Here is a 12,917-nt window from a genome sequence, read left to right as displayed (position 1 = left end):
TGGCTGCAATTCAGAGACACTCCTTATAAAAAAAGTTGGACCGTATTCTGGGCCACCTGTGGGCTCCTTATACAAAGTAGTGAGTTTAGGGTTTTGGTCCCCCCCCCTTCAAATGTGTATGAGTGTTTTGCCTTTGTACATGTCAGAAGTGATGGAGGCCAAAGAAGTTACTGGAACTGGAGTTAACAAGGTTAGCCACTGTGAGTGGACCCTGGGAATACTACCTAGGTCCAGAGCAGCCAATGCTGTCTCTCTAGCCTTTACACGTCTTTAAAAGGAACACCATTTAAGTCAGTAAAGGTATATTTTAAGCCATTTTTGGTAATGGGTTCACTGTTTACTCTTGTACTTGGTTTTGGCTTTAAATATTCATGTGTGTATGTGAACATATGCTACTTGTGTACAGGTGCTTATAGAGATCAAAAACAAATGTGTTGGACCCCTAGAGTGTATGAGGCATGAACTTCCTTACTTGGGTGCTGGAAACTCAACTTTATTTATTTTGGTTTTTCGAGATAGGGTTTCTCTGAGCAGTCCTGGCTGTCCTGGAACTCTGTAGAGCAGGCTGGCCTTGAACTCAGAAATCCGCCTGCCTCTGCCTCCCAAGTGCTGGGATTATAGGCATGCGCCACCACTGCCCAGCAAAACTTAACTCTTGATTCTCAGCAAGAGCATCAAGTGCTCCAGTTCTGAGGATTGTTTTTTCCTTAACTGCCTATTTAAAAGAAAATAGAAAACTTACTCTCTCTTAGGGCCACAATGTTCAAGGCATAGTACTCTACTCTCAGGCTACATATAACTTTTTTATCTTACTGTCTTACTGTATAGTTAATTTAAGATTATAGTTAATTTAAGATGGGCTTTGAACTCAAGTCTAAGCTTCCATAGAGAGGGTCTCACGAGTTCAGGCTACTCTCAAGCTTGCTTAGGCTGGCTGAAATTCTGATCTTGTATATACTTAATGACATATCTATAAATCTCAACACGTCTTGTAGGGGCAGGAAGATATTTTGTGTCAAACCTAATATACATAGCATGTTGTAAAGCTACCTGGGGTTATAAAACAACACAGTTGACAAAATTCTTGGTTTTAGCCGGGCGTGGTGGCGCACGCCTTTAATCCCAGCACTCGGGAGGCAGAGGCAGGCGGATTTCTGAGTTCGAGGCCAGCCTGGTCTACAAAGTGTGTTCCAGGACAGACAGGGCTACACAGAGAAACCCTGTCGGGAGGGGTGGGGCGGGGAGGTACTTATCTGCATGTGAGTGCTGGCATCCATGGAGTGAGCCCAGATGCTTCTGGAGTTGTAGTTTATAGGCAATTGTGAGCCACCTTCTAATCACCTCTTAATCACTGATGCTTCTTTTCCCACCAACACTCCCCCATCCCAAACAGGGTTTCTCTGTGTGGCATATGCCATCACTGTGCCACTGATGCCTCTTTAGTCCTTCGATTTATGGAGCAGGCTAGGCTGGATTCAATGACCCTCCTACTTCATTCACAACCTGCCTTGAGTGCTGGGATTGTGGGTGAGGTGTGTGTGTATTTTGAGACAGCTTTTAAGTTTGGCGGTATCAACAGATCTAAATGAACAAAACAATACAGTTTGAGTTGCTATTTTTTATTCTTAAAGTTTTGGTGCCCAAGTTTGGCAAATGATAGAAGTTTATATACACATATTTACATATATACATATTTTAAGTTTAGAGCCCCAGCTTCATTGTTATACTCTGCTTAGGCTGTAAAAAGAGGATAAATGGCAAGAATACATACATAAAAATCAGGAAAACAAGAAATAACCCTAATGTATAACTTTTGCTTTTACGAGCTATGACATTTCTGAAACAGATCTTGTTACAGCGTCAGATGCTTACAAGGAGAGTCCTTGTGTGCTCTGTGGCTTGACAAGCTAGTTAAGTTTTTATTAGGAACAGTCAATATCCAGTGATTCAAATTCAGGTTAAAGGCATCCAGTTTACAGGATCATTAGTATCTGAAGCAACGTCCTTCAGATGTATGCCTTTAAACTGTTACACGAAGGCACCACAGCAATGCTCAGGTTGCAGCTGAAAAATTTCCAGTGCACTTTATGCATCTTAGGCAAGCACACTAAACTCAAAAGCATTCGTTGTTGGATGGCTGAGTACATCAGTGTACTCGAGGCCGTTTGACTACATTCTCTGCAGGGGTTTTCCTCTTCTGTGGTAATCCAGGCCCACCTTCCTTATTATGGAATAAAGCAGCTTCAGATACGTGGTAATTATCTGCACAAGGAGGGGATTCCTAGAATGGGAAGAGGAAAACTTCAAATTTGTAGTGCATGTCCCCGGTTTCTTTTTCCCTCAAAGCTTGCCAGTGGGTCAAAGCTCAGGTAAAAGCATGGCTAGCTCAGATTTTAATGATTCCATGTATTAAAACAGATTGAATTGGGGAAAGGTTGGTTAGTAGCTAGTAGTGTAAATTACTATCTATTCCCCAAGATAAGTGTTTTTATACCCGTATACAAATGTGCAATGGGCTTAACCATCATCAACTAGCAGGGAGCAAGGATACCATCAAAGTGTTTCTACCTGACACCAAATCCTTGCAATGGCTACCTTTGTAGCCATTTTTCTATTTTCATAAAAGACATTTAAAAAAAAAAAAAAGACAAATTGGCCTTTTATAGTCAGGATGCTTCAGACTTTTAGTGATTCTCCTACCTTTAACTCCCAAATGCTGGGATTAAAGGCCCGCGTCACCATGCCAATCCTACTAGTCACTTGTGATCCTGTGTCCACCTTTCTAGTGTTAAGATTACAAACAGGAGTCACCATGCTCGCCTTTATTGGGTTCTGGGAATTGAACTTAAAGTTATTGTACTGAGCCAGTTCCCAGCAATGATAAATTCTAATTAAAGATGCTTGAGAATTAACAAACCAAGTAAATGTTACAGGGCAGTTCATACCTGAAAAACTTAAATAGATCAATTTAGCGTTTGTGGGCTTTTTCGTTTTGTTTCTTTTATGTGTGCCACAGGCTTGAAGAACCAGGCAGGAAAACAACTATTTCCACAGAAAACAAGTTTGGGAATCCCAGAGCAAAGGTCTGGATGCCAGAAATAGTTTGTGGAGCTTGGCCAGATCTTTGGCCTCTGATATATATGAATGACACACTTAGCCTTTATTTAATAAGGCTAAAATGTGAACTGACAGTTCAGCTGCTTCTGTTGTTTGTTAAGTAATGCAAACATAAATGCCAGGATCTATAGTCTATAACCTATTTTCCATCAGAATTGAAAGAAGAAGCAAAACCGTTTAAGGCCTAAGGCTAATCTGGAGTACCAAGTGAAAAAACCTCAGGTGTATACTTTAAAATTGACATAAACAACAGTGATACATGCTGGTAATAACAGCAGTTAGCAGGACAAGAATGGGAGGCAAAGAGAGAGGCAGAGTAAGAGAGGTAAAGACCGATTCACGGTAATACTACCATTGTAGCCATACCAGATGGCTAAAAGTCAAATGACTATAAAGCGACACCGAATCTCTTCTAGAGTCTGATACTGAATACCATACAACTCTAGTACTAGGAGACACAAGTAGGAAGCCCTGCAAATTGAAAGCTATCCAGACCACATAAACTAAACATATCCTTAGCCCAGCAGTTACACTACTACACATCTGCCCACTGGAAGAGTACACCTATACATAGCAGTTTCAACAGCAAATTGAAGGGAGGTCACCCAGGCGCTCTGTTCAGACAGAACACTCTGTAATAAGGGATGAGCTAGCTAACATGCACCATGACCTAGACATGATACACATGCTAAGTATTTGAGGAGACACATGTTCTGATTTCCCCCAAACTCTGAAATACATAAGAAATGAGAAATTGATATATAATAAATCAATGTTAATTAATTAAATTAAAATGTTACTTGACCTAGGAAGCAAGCATACAGTTTAAAAAGTCATTCACTTAGGGCCGGAGAGATGGCTTAGCAGTTACACACACACACACAGGTATACACGGTAGGACTGTTAGGTAGGAACTGAGTCTGATTTTGATGGCAGCCAGTTCTCTTGTCTCTCAGCCATCTCTCTAGCCCCCTGCTTGCTTTTTTTTTTTTTTTTTTCTGAGACAGGGTTTCTCTGTGTAGCTCTGGCTGTCCTGGAACTCACTCTGTAGACCAGGCTGTCCTTGAACTCAGAAATCCGCCTGCCTCTGCCTCCCAAGTGCTGGGATTAAAGGCGTGTGCCACCACGTTCGGCTGCCCCCTACTTTCTATAGCCCAATATTTTAAAGAACTTGTAAAACATCGATAGCTACCCAGATTTTCAAACCTGTCATACTTAAATTTCATGCTAAAAAAAAGTTTACAGGCATCCAATATAGAAATGGAACTAAACTGAAAGACTAGAGAATGGCAAAGTATCAATTCTATTAGCAGCAAGCCAAGAGTAGATGTGTGGATGTTCATCTACAAATATAAGCATATCTCTAGAAATAAGGAAGTATGGGGCCAGCAAAATGACTCAGCAAGTAAAGACACTTGCTACCAGCCTGGCAACCTAAGTTTGAACCTACATGGTAGGAGAGAACCAACTCCATCGAGCTATCCTTTGACGAGCACACACGTGCCAACTCCCCACCCCACATATACACACAAATAATAAAAATGATAATGATAAATGGAAGAGTAGAATGTGACCAACCAGCATGAGATAATCAGCGATGTATTCTGTTTTCAGGCAGACCATGTTCTGGGCAGTAGCCTCTGCGATGAAAACTCTGCAGTCATCAGGCTTCAGTTTATTGAAGTCACAAAAGACATGTGTAGCATCTTTAAATAAAGGTTCTGGATGACCAGGTAACACCTAATGAAAACCAGGAAGGATTAATCCCCTCATGTTCCAAAGCAGACTGCTCCTCCCCTCAAAAGGCAGAGGGAATGGAGACATCACAGAAGCCTTGCTGGACAAGTTTGTGCCAACTTGCCCCTAGAATAGCAGTAAATTAATTCAGGACAAACCTTTGCTCCTCCTGCCTGAAGAAGGCGCTTGAACCCAGCTTCTCGGGGTCGATCAACACGTAAAATAACTTTCCAGCCACTAAATGCTCCCTATTTAAAAATAAATAAGTACATGTAATTTTAACATACTAAACATTCAAAATGCAGAGATAATGCATGAATTTAATTGTTTAGTGCCAATAAGTACTTTCTTGTCATGCACATCTAGGTGTGTTTTTGCATATATTTACATATACTAAGTATCACTTGCATGCAGGGCCTACAGAGGTCAGAAGAGGGTGTTGGATCCTCTGGAAGTAGATTTACAGATGTGGATGATAGGAATTAAATCTGAATTCTCTGGAAAAGCAGCAGGTACCTCTACCCCTGAGCTGTCTCTTCAACCCATTATTAGTTTAAAAAAAAAAAAAAAAAAGTGTGAAGTTTCATAGGCTAGCTCTGACCACTTGCTTCTGCCTCCCAAGTGCTAGGATTACAGTATTACCCTAGTGGACAATGAGTAACCCTCTCCCGCCCCCATCATTTATTTGGGAAAAGGGGCACTTACGCAGAACATGCCCACAGAAGCATGAGGACAAACTGCATAAGTCAGTTCTCTGCTTTCACCTTTCAAACCATGGGGAACAAACTCAGTCAGCCAGGGTTAGCAGCAGTGGCTTTCTAGTTGCTGAACCATCTGTTTGGGCCAATAATTCTATAATCTTTATAATAACTTCATAACTACTGTTACCAGGTAGCCACGTACAAGCATAGTGAGTAGCCAGTGTGGTCACTGATCCATGTATCTCTTACGATGTGTGATATTTGAAAAATTAAATAAGAAATAACAGTAAAATTATTCTGAAAGAAAGGGACACCAGGCTAAACAAGCTTTGGAGAATGCAGAGAACACAATGGAGCATGAGAGCGCTTTAAGTGAGGAATGCTTAGCCTTTCTGTGAACCATAGGCTCTTCTGACAGTTTAGCCAAACCTATGGATTCTTATTTTCTTTAGAATAACAACTTGTTAGATAACCCCATACCACATAGGTACTATTTTTAAATTTCAAAATGAAAAGACCCATGTTTAAAAATGGTCAAGTATCAAAAGCAAATTTTTGACATGGAAGATAGATGTTATACCAACACATTAACCCAAAGCACAAATGACAGGCCTGATAACTGCAATCATGAACGCAGTAATCAAGCGTTTTCGCCATCAGGAAAATAAAAATCAAAACGGAAGTGAGATTCTACCCACCCTAGCCAAAATGGCTGTCCAGAAAATAACAACAAATGTTGACAAAGACGGAAGAAAGAGGAACTCGTATTTACTGCTTAAGGGAATGCTATCATATAATAAATACATAGGCACACATAATGGAATATTATTTAGCTGTGAAGTATGTTATCTGCAAGGAAATGGAGAGACCGGGAGATCATCACTGAAGTGAACAGCCAGATCACAAGGGACAAGTACTAAGTTTTCTCCTATATGCGGAATCAAATTTTTTTTTTTAAAAGATTTATTTATTTATTATATGTAAGTACACTGCAGCTGACTTCAGACACTCCAGAAGAGGGCGTCAGATCTTGTTATGGATGGTTGTGAGCCACCATGTGGTTGCTGGGATTTGAACTCTAGACCTTCGGAAGAGCAGTCGGGTGCTCTTACCCACTGAGCCATCTCACCAGCCCTTAAAATTTTTAAAATGTAAAGTTAATAAATGAACATAAGACATGAAAGCAGAAGCAGGAGTAGAGGAAAGGAGCCGCCAGAGAGCCAGGGGGGACAGCTGGGGAGGAAGCAAAGGATGGGGTGGCATGAAAAGTCTAACAAAACAGGATCTTGCAAGCTAGCTAAAAAATAAAATCTGTTTTTTTTTATCAGTAAAAATAAGTATATGTTGTGATTTGCCTTTATTTGTGTAGGTGGAATTTAAAATCCTAATAAACCCATATAAAAGACAGATAATCCAGATATTTTACTTATAAGCCTAGATTAGGCAGCTCTAGAGTTTTACGAACTTATTCCCCAGCTATTAGACCCCTTTTCATTTGCTGTTTCTACTGGCCATGAGGTTCTGGTCCATGGTGGCTTCCTCCGCCTCCATCTTCTCTCTCTCCCTACTTACAGTAAGCCCCCTGTTGAATCTCCAGCCCCACCTTTCTCCCTCCTCCTGCCCAATCACAGGCTTTAGCTTTGTACTGACCAGTTTAACTGGGGAGAAGTTTCATCTGGCATCCCTTGAGTGTATGAGGATCTACTCACACCTTGAGGAACCTTAGAATTTAGCTTTAGAATACAAGCAACACCAGACCAATTCACCTCAGATTATAATTAAAGGAAATGTTAGCTTGCAATCAGCAATCAGGAAAGAAAGGACATAATTTCCTTACTCAAAAGTATACAGACTCCTTAGGGAGAATTTGTAGGCCCGGCGTAGGACTCCTGATCTATACCCTGAAAAGACAAGTTATCTTTAGAAGACCCTATCTTATTGCATAACACAATACTTTGTTTGTTGTCTCAGGATTTCTACATAGCCTCAGATATCCTGGAATTCAGACATTCTCCTGCCTCTGCCTCCCTGCCCGGCTACAACAGAAATTTTAGCTCAACAAAGAATGTGCAACTAAATATATCAATTATGGAATAAAAGACAATCAGAACTACTTGGTCAAGCATATGCTCTTTAAAACAAGTCACAATACTGAATCCCAAAATAGTACCTCAATAATGCCTGATTCTTGACTTTGCTGGATTCTTTTCCTCCATCTCATTGCCGCAAGTGCTAGCTTCTGCTGGTGCTCAGTGACGTCAGGGAGAGCATCAAGTATGGAGCTACTTCCCCACTCGTAGTCCTCTTCCTAAAAAATCAGGCCAGTGAACTTGTGGGTTCCTCTCAGAGCACTGTGCTAATTAAGCATGGGTATCTGGCCCCAGAAGCTTGTAGTCTATTAAGCTCAAAGCTGAGTGTTCAATTGTTAGAGATGCAAATGATAGAGAACACTACGTTGTGAACTCATAGGAAAAACAGATTCATTCCAGTACAGCTGGCTTCTAATTAAAACCAGAAACTAATTTCCCAAAAACAAACCTTTTGGCCAGACAGCTGTCTTAGTAACATTTAGGGTATCTGGCTTCATGAGAGCACAGGCAGAGGAAATATGACCTAAGACAAGTTCCACGGAACTCAGATTGGAAGCTTCAGAAACTACACTGTAGATATTACTGTGATGCCCAGCTTGTTATAATTAGTTTAATATGGAATAAGCTAACAGCAAAGAAAAAGACTTATAATGGGCTATCTTGAAATCTTCTCATATTAAGAGAATATCATTTCAATAAAAAAGCACCAATAAATTAGGTAACAAAAAGTGAGCAGGCCACAATAAAAACTCATTTTTTTGGTATGCCAACCAAAACATTTAATATAAAGGGATGGGAATAAAGCAGCCCGATCTTGTAGACTTTGTTCTGTTACAAAGATCATCACACAACAGCTGTAATCTGACTGGCCACATGTGGTCATTTAAACTAAATACATGGTGAGGGGATGAAAGGATCTCTTAAGCCATTAACAAGAGAGCAAACCTTCACAGGACTATGAATACACACCTGCACAAAGCGCCCAGCCGTCCTGCAGGCCTCTAGGTAGGAGCGATGAAGCACCCATTTACCGGCTGCCACAGAGGCCAAGTACTTCTCATTGCGCAGTGGGTAGCCCACAACCATGTGCGTGCAGCTGGGGTCAGAGCACTGCTTCTCCATCACTGACCCACCTTGTATGGAGAGAAACAGGATCTACTAGTTCTTAACTTTCTTTCTAGAAAAATGTTATCTAACTGTGCATAAAAATTATTTATATAAAATGATCAACCAAAATAAAAAATTTAGATATATAGATATGTAAAAGTAACATTCACTTCAATTCACCCCCCCCCCCCCCCGCCTTTAGCATTCTGAGACCTAGTGATTTGAAATGTAGATTGGGGTTTTATAAAAATAAAACTTCCAATGCTGACCCATGTATACACTTGAAATTCAGGGCTTCATATATGCAACAAAAAAAAAAAAGTACTCCACACTGAGCCACACAACCCCCAGTCCCATTCTTGACTTAAAAAAAAATTATTATCTATATGTATGGGTATTTTGTCTATCTGTGTACTTGAGTCTGTGAGGCAGAACAGACTTAATGTGTAGGCTTAAGTAACTTGCCCATAGCCAGACAGTGATGGCACATTATCTTTAATCCCAGCACTTGGGAGGCAGAGGCAGGCGGATTTCTGAGTTCGAGGCCAGCCTGGTCTACAGAGTGAGTTCCAGGACAGCCAGGCTACACAGAGAAACCCTGTCTTGAAAAAAAAAAACAACTAAAAACAAAACTTATCCATGTTCTTTTCTCAATTGCCCTCCCCTTTACACATGATAGAAATATGTTTGTATTTGTATTCTAAATAAGTTGTAATAATGATGTTTTAAAGTAAAATATTGGAAGAAAATTGAAGAAAAAAAAAAGTAAAATATTGGTACCTAAGTCTTTAATCAGGCGACAGTAATCAATCCGCTCTTGAGAATTCAGAGATGACATCTGGAACACATACTGTTTTTTAACTTTTCTGTGCGTCTCCTCCAATGTTTCAATCTAGAACACAATAGTTTTATTTTAGAAAAATATTAACATTAAAACTATTACCAGATATAGCTATTTTATAGTGACATTTTATCTAGTCTTCTAAGGGACCAAGTATACAAACTATAATTCAAAGAAATTCAATTTTCAGTAGTGATGAGCCTGCGGCAGCAAACAATTCCTACTCCAGCATAAGAAAAATACACAAAGCCACCATCACCACACAAAAGGTTAACAAACCTTGTCCACAGGTTGTGGGGCCACAGGTGGCTTAGCCAGGGGGAAAGCCACAGCGGGGGCTTGAGGCTCAGGGCTCAGATGCCTTTCTGCTGCTGGAGGTTCTGGTTCTTCAGAGCTTGGGTGCCCTGGGGCTTGAGTCACACACGAGGCTGAGGGTAAGGGAGAAATACTGTGTGATAGTGTACACATGGAACTTAGAACAAATTCTGGGAAATACTCTCACCTGTCTTGGCCAAAATAAAATGAGCCATGAATTCTGCAATCAAAAGTATACAAAGGCTCAGGCATGGTGGCATCTGTTTGTAACCCCAGTAACTTGGGAGGCTGAGACAGGAGAATCTCAGGCTTGAGACCTGCATGGGTACAGCCCTGCCTCAAAAGCAAGTGATACATATAGAAGAGAGTGGTTGGTTCCCCAGCTCTGAAAGGGCGGGCGTGTGAGTCGGCTTTTGTGAATCCCTCCTTTCTAAAACATCTTTTCACGAGTATAACATAACCAAATTTTTAAAATGAAAGCAATTGGAGAAAATCAGATCTGCATAACCTTACCCAGTCTGAAGGGAGGAAAAAAAGGAACGCAGGAAAAGTTCATACAAGCCTAACAACATCAGACACTACCTAACAAACAAGAGGAGGGTAGAAAGAAAAAAAAAAAAAAGGCTAATCCTAAATAGTGCAGGATATTTGGCCACACCATGAACCCCAAGATTGTGTTCTTTACTGAAAAAACCTGTTTTTACTTGTGGTGTCGTTCAGTTTTAGCACACACCTTTAATTCCTCTGGCTGGAATATAGACTTGCTCTTAATTCCCAGCAATGAAGGGAAAGTTAGTTGTAGAAAAAAGCACCCGGGGCTGGAGAGATGGCTCAGTGGTTAAGAGCACTGATTGCTCTTCCAGAGGTCGAGTTCAAATCCCAGCAACCACGTGGTGGCTCACAACCATCTGTAATGAGATCCTATGCCGCCTTCTGGTGTTTCTGAAGACAGCTACAGTGTACTCATATACATAAAATAAATAAATTTAAAAAGAAAAAAAAGAAAAAAGAAAGCACCCATGTTTGTAAGTGATGCCTAATTGAGTGGCAGACAAAGTGATGAATCAAGAGAAAGATCTGACAGAATAGGATATGCCCAACTTACAAGGAGAGGAAAGGGAAGCTATAGGAAGAAGTACAGTGAGAAGAAAGGAGGCCATTTTACCAGACATTATCATAGAAAGACGGGTTGCAGAGAGAACAGCTAAACACAGGTGAAAACAGAACAAGCCAGAGAATGAGAAGAAGCAAGAAGATTAGAATATGTTGCCAAAGATAGTCCAAGGCCAAGCAGAGCAATTCAGGAGAAGCTTAGAGAAGCCAGACTGAATCAGTCACTTTGCAGAGGAGTTACACCAGATCAGCTAAGCCGAGCCATCCAGCTAGAGCTCAGGAAGAATTAGAAAGGATGAACTTAAAAAAAAAAAAAAAAAAAAAAAAAAAAGGGTGAACTTATTCAGCAGTAAGACTCAGATGCTGATAATATTCTGGGCCTAGATTAGATTTTTATGGAGGCTAAAAGCTTCAAAAATAACAATTTCTTCTTCAGAAAATTACAGCTAAATTTCTATATTTAAAAATTAAAAAACAATTCTCATTTGATACAGTACTAGAAAATTCATTTTGATTTGCATATATAATACAGAGAACCATGGTGACTTTAAGAGGTCAAAATTCTTAAGTACAAATAAATGTTTTTCTTATTACCCTGCTCAGCAATTTCTGAATGGTACTCAGGCTTTCGAGAAGGAGAATCATCCAGTTTTTTAATCTCAACCTGAAGCTCAGAATACTGTGTTGGGTAGCTGGGCCACTGTAAGTTGCTGGCGAGCCTTGCTCTCTCTTCCCTTGCTGTTGGGTCATCCCAAATGATCTGCTCATTTTGGGAGGGCTCTGTGTTCATATCAGGTACTATCTGTCGAGACTGCCTAAGGAATAAAAGAGACAATGTTAAATATCAGCCACTACTGAATTCAAGTGCATAAAACTGGTAAGCAGTAAAGAAACATAGTATTTGTTGAATAAATCAATAGAAGACATCCTCTCCTCCTCCTCCTCTCCTCCTCCTCCTCCTCCTCCTCCTCCTCCTCGGACATATGGTCTCATTATAGAGAGTCTGGCTTTAAATGAGGTGCTTCTCCTGTCTCTGCCTCCCAGGTGCTAAGATTATAGGCATGCATCCCTCTGCTTTCCCCTGCTTCGATAAGATATCAAGATTAAAAGCAGCTTGGAAAGGAAGATTTATTTCAGCTTCCAGCTGTAGCCCATTACTGAGAAAAGTCGGGGCAGGAACTGGAGAGACTATAGAAGAGAGCTACTTACTGCCTTGCTTTCCATGGCTTGCTCAAAGGAGGTCCCACTCACAGTGGGCTGGACCCTCCTACATCACTCACTAGCCAAGATACCCTACAGATTTACCTACATGCCAGAGTGATAGAGACATTTTCTCAAATGAAGTTTCTTCTTCTTAAATGACCCAAGTTTACAAAAACTTACACAGCATAGCATGCACCAATACATCCAGTTAATTACTTTTAAAATAGTTCTACTAGAAAATTTAAGTGAATGTCTATATGTCTGTCTTTCAAAAATAATGATATATCTTTTTAATTCTAAAAATTAGGGAACCATGGTGATGTTTAGAGAACTGTAGTTTGTGGGTTTAAATTGCATTTACATTTTCTTTTAAAGCCACTTCTCTGTAGTGAAGGATGACCCCGAGCTCCTGATCTCCCCTCACCAGCTTCCATGTGCTAGGATTGCAGGCATGCACCACCGTAACTGTCTTAATAATTAGATTATATCTCATTGAGTCTCACTATGTAGGTCTGGCTGTCCTGGAATTCACACTGAAGACCAGTTTGGTCTTGAACTCACAGATCCATTGCTTCTGCCTCGTGGGTGCCACTATACCCGGCTTTAAAGTGTATTTTGTTTGTTTGTTTTGTTTTTCGAGACAGGGTTTCTCTGTATAGCCCTGGCTGTCCTGGAACTCACTTTGTAGACCAG

The 12,917-nt window shown here is 40.5% G+C and overlaps 1 protein-coding gene across 2 annotated transcripts in view; it reads right to left on the bottom strand.

Annotated features, from left to right (window-relative positions):
• Nucleotides 1–1,603: 1,603 nt before the first annotated feature.
• Nucleotides 1,604–12,917, bottom strand: part of Topbp1 (DNA topoisomerase II binding protein 1) — a 47,971-nt gene continuing 36,657 nt past the window's right edge. For both annotated transcript variants that reach the window (XM_021207172.2, XM_029543459.1), the window contains 8 exons: nt 11,616–11,836; nt 9,873–10,021; nt 9,533–9,644; nt 8,615–8,778; nt 7,726–7,863; nt 5,013–5,102; nt 4,696–4,857; nt 1,604–2,281 (listed from right to left, as the gene is read on the bottom strand). In XM_021207172.2, the coding sequence (XP_021062831.1) occupies nt 2,147–2,281; nt 4,696–4,857; nt 5,013–5,102; nt 7,726–7,863; nt 8,615–8,778; nt 9,533–9,644; nt 9,873–10,021; nt 11,616–11,836 (1,171 nt within the window). In that variant the 3' untranslated portion in view covers nt 1,604–2,146. The remainder of the gene's footprint in view (nt 2,282–4,695; nt 4,858–5,012; nt 5,103–7,725; nt 7,864–8,614; nt 8,779–9,532; nt 9,645–9,872; nt 10,022–11,615; nt 11,837–12,917) is intronic.

Source organism: Mus pahari, chromosome 10, assembly GCF_900095145.1.
Source record: "Mus pahari chromosome 10, PAHARI_EIJ_v1.1, whole genome shotgun sequence".
Lineage (NCBI taxonomy): Eukaryota > Metazoa > Chordata > Mammalia > Rodentia > Muridae > Mus > Mus pahari.
Note: the sequence above shows the minus strand (reverse complement) of the source record. Positions and strands in the feature narration are given on the sequence as shown.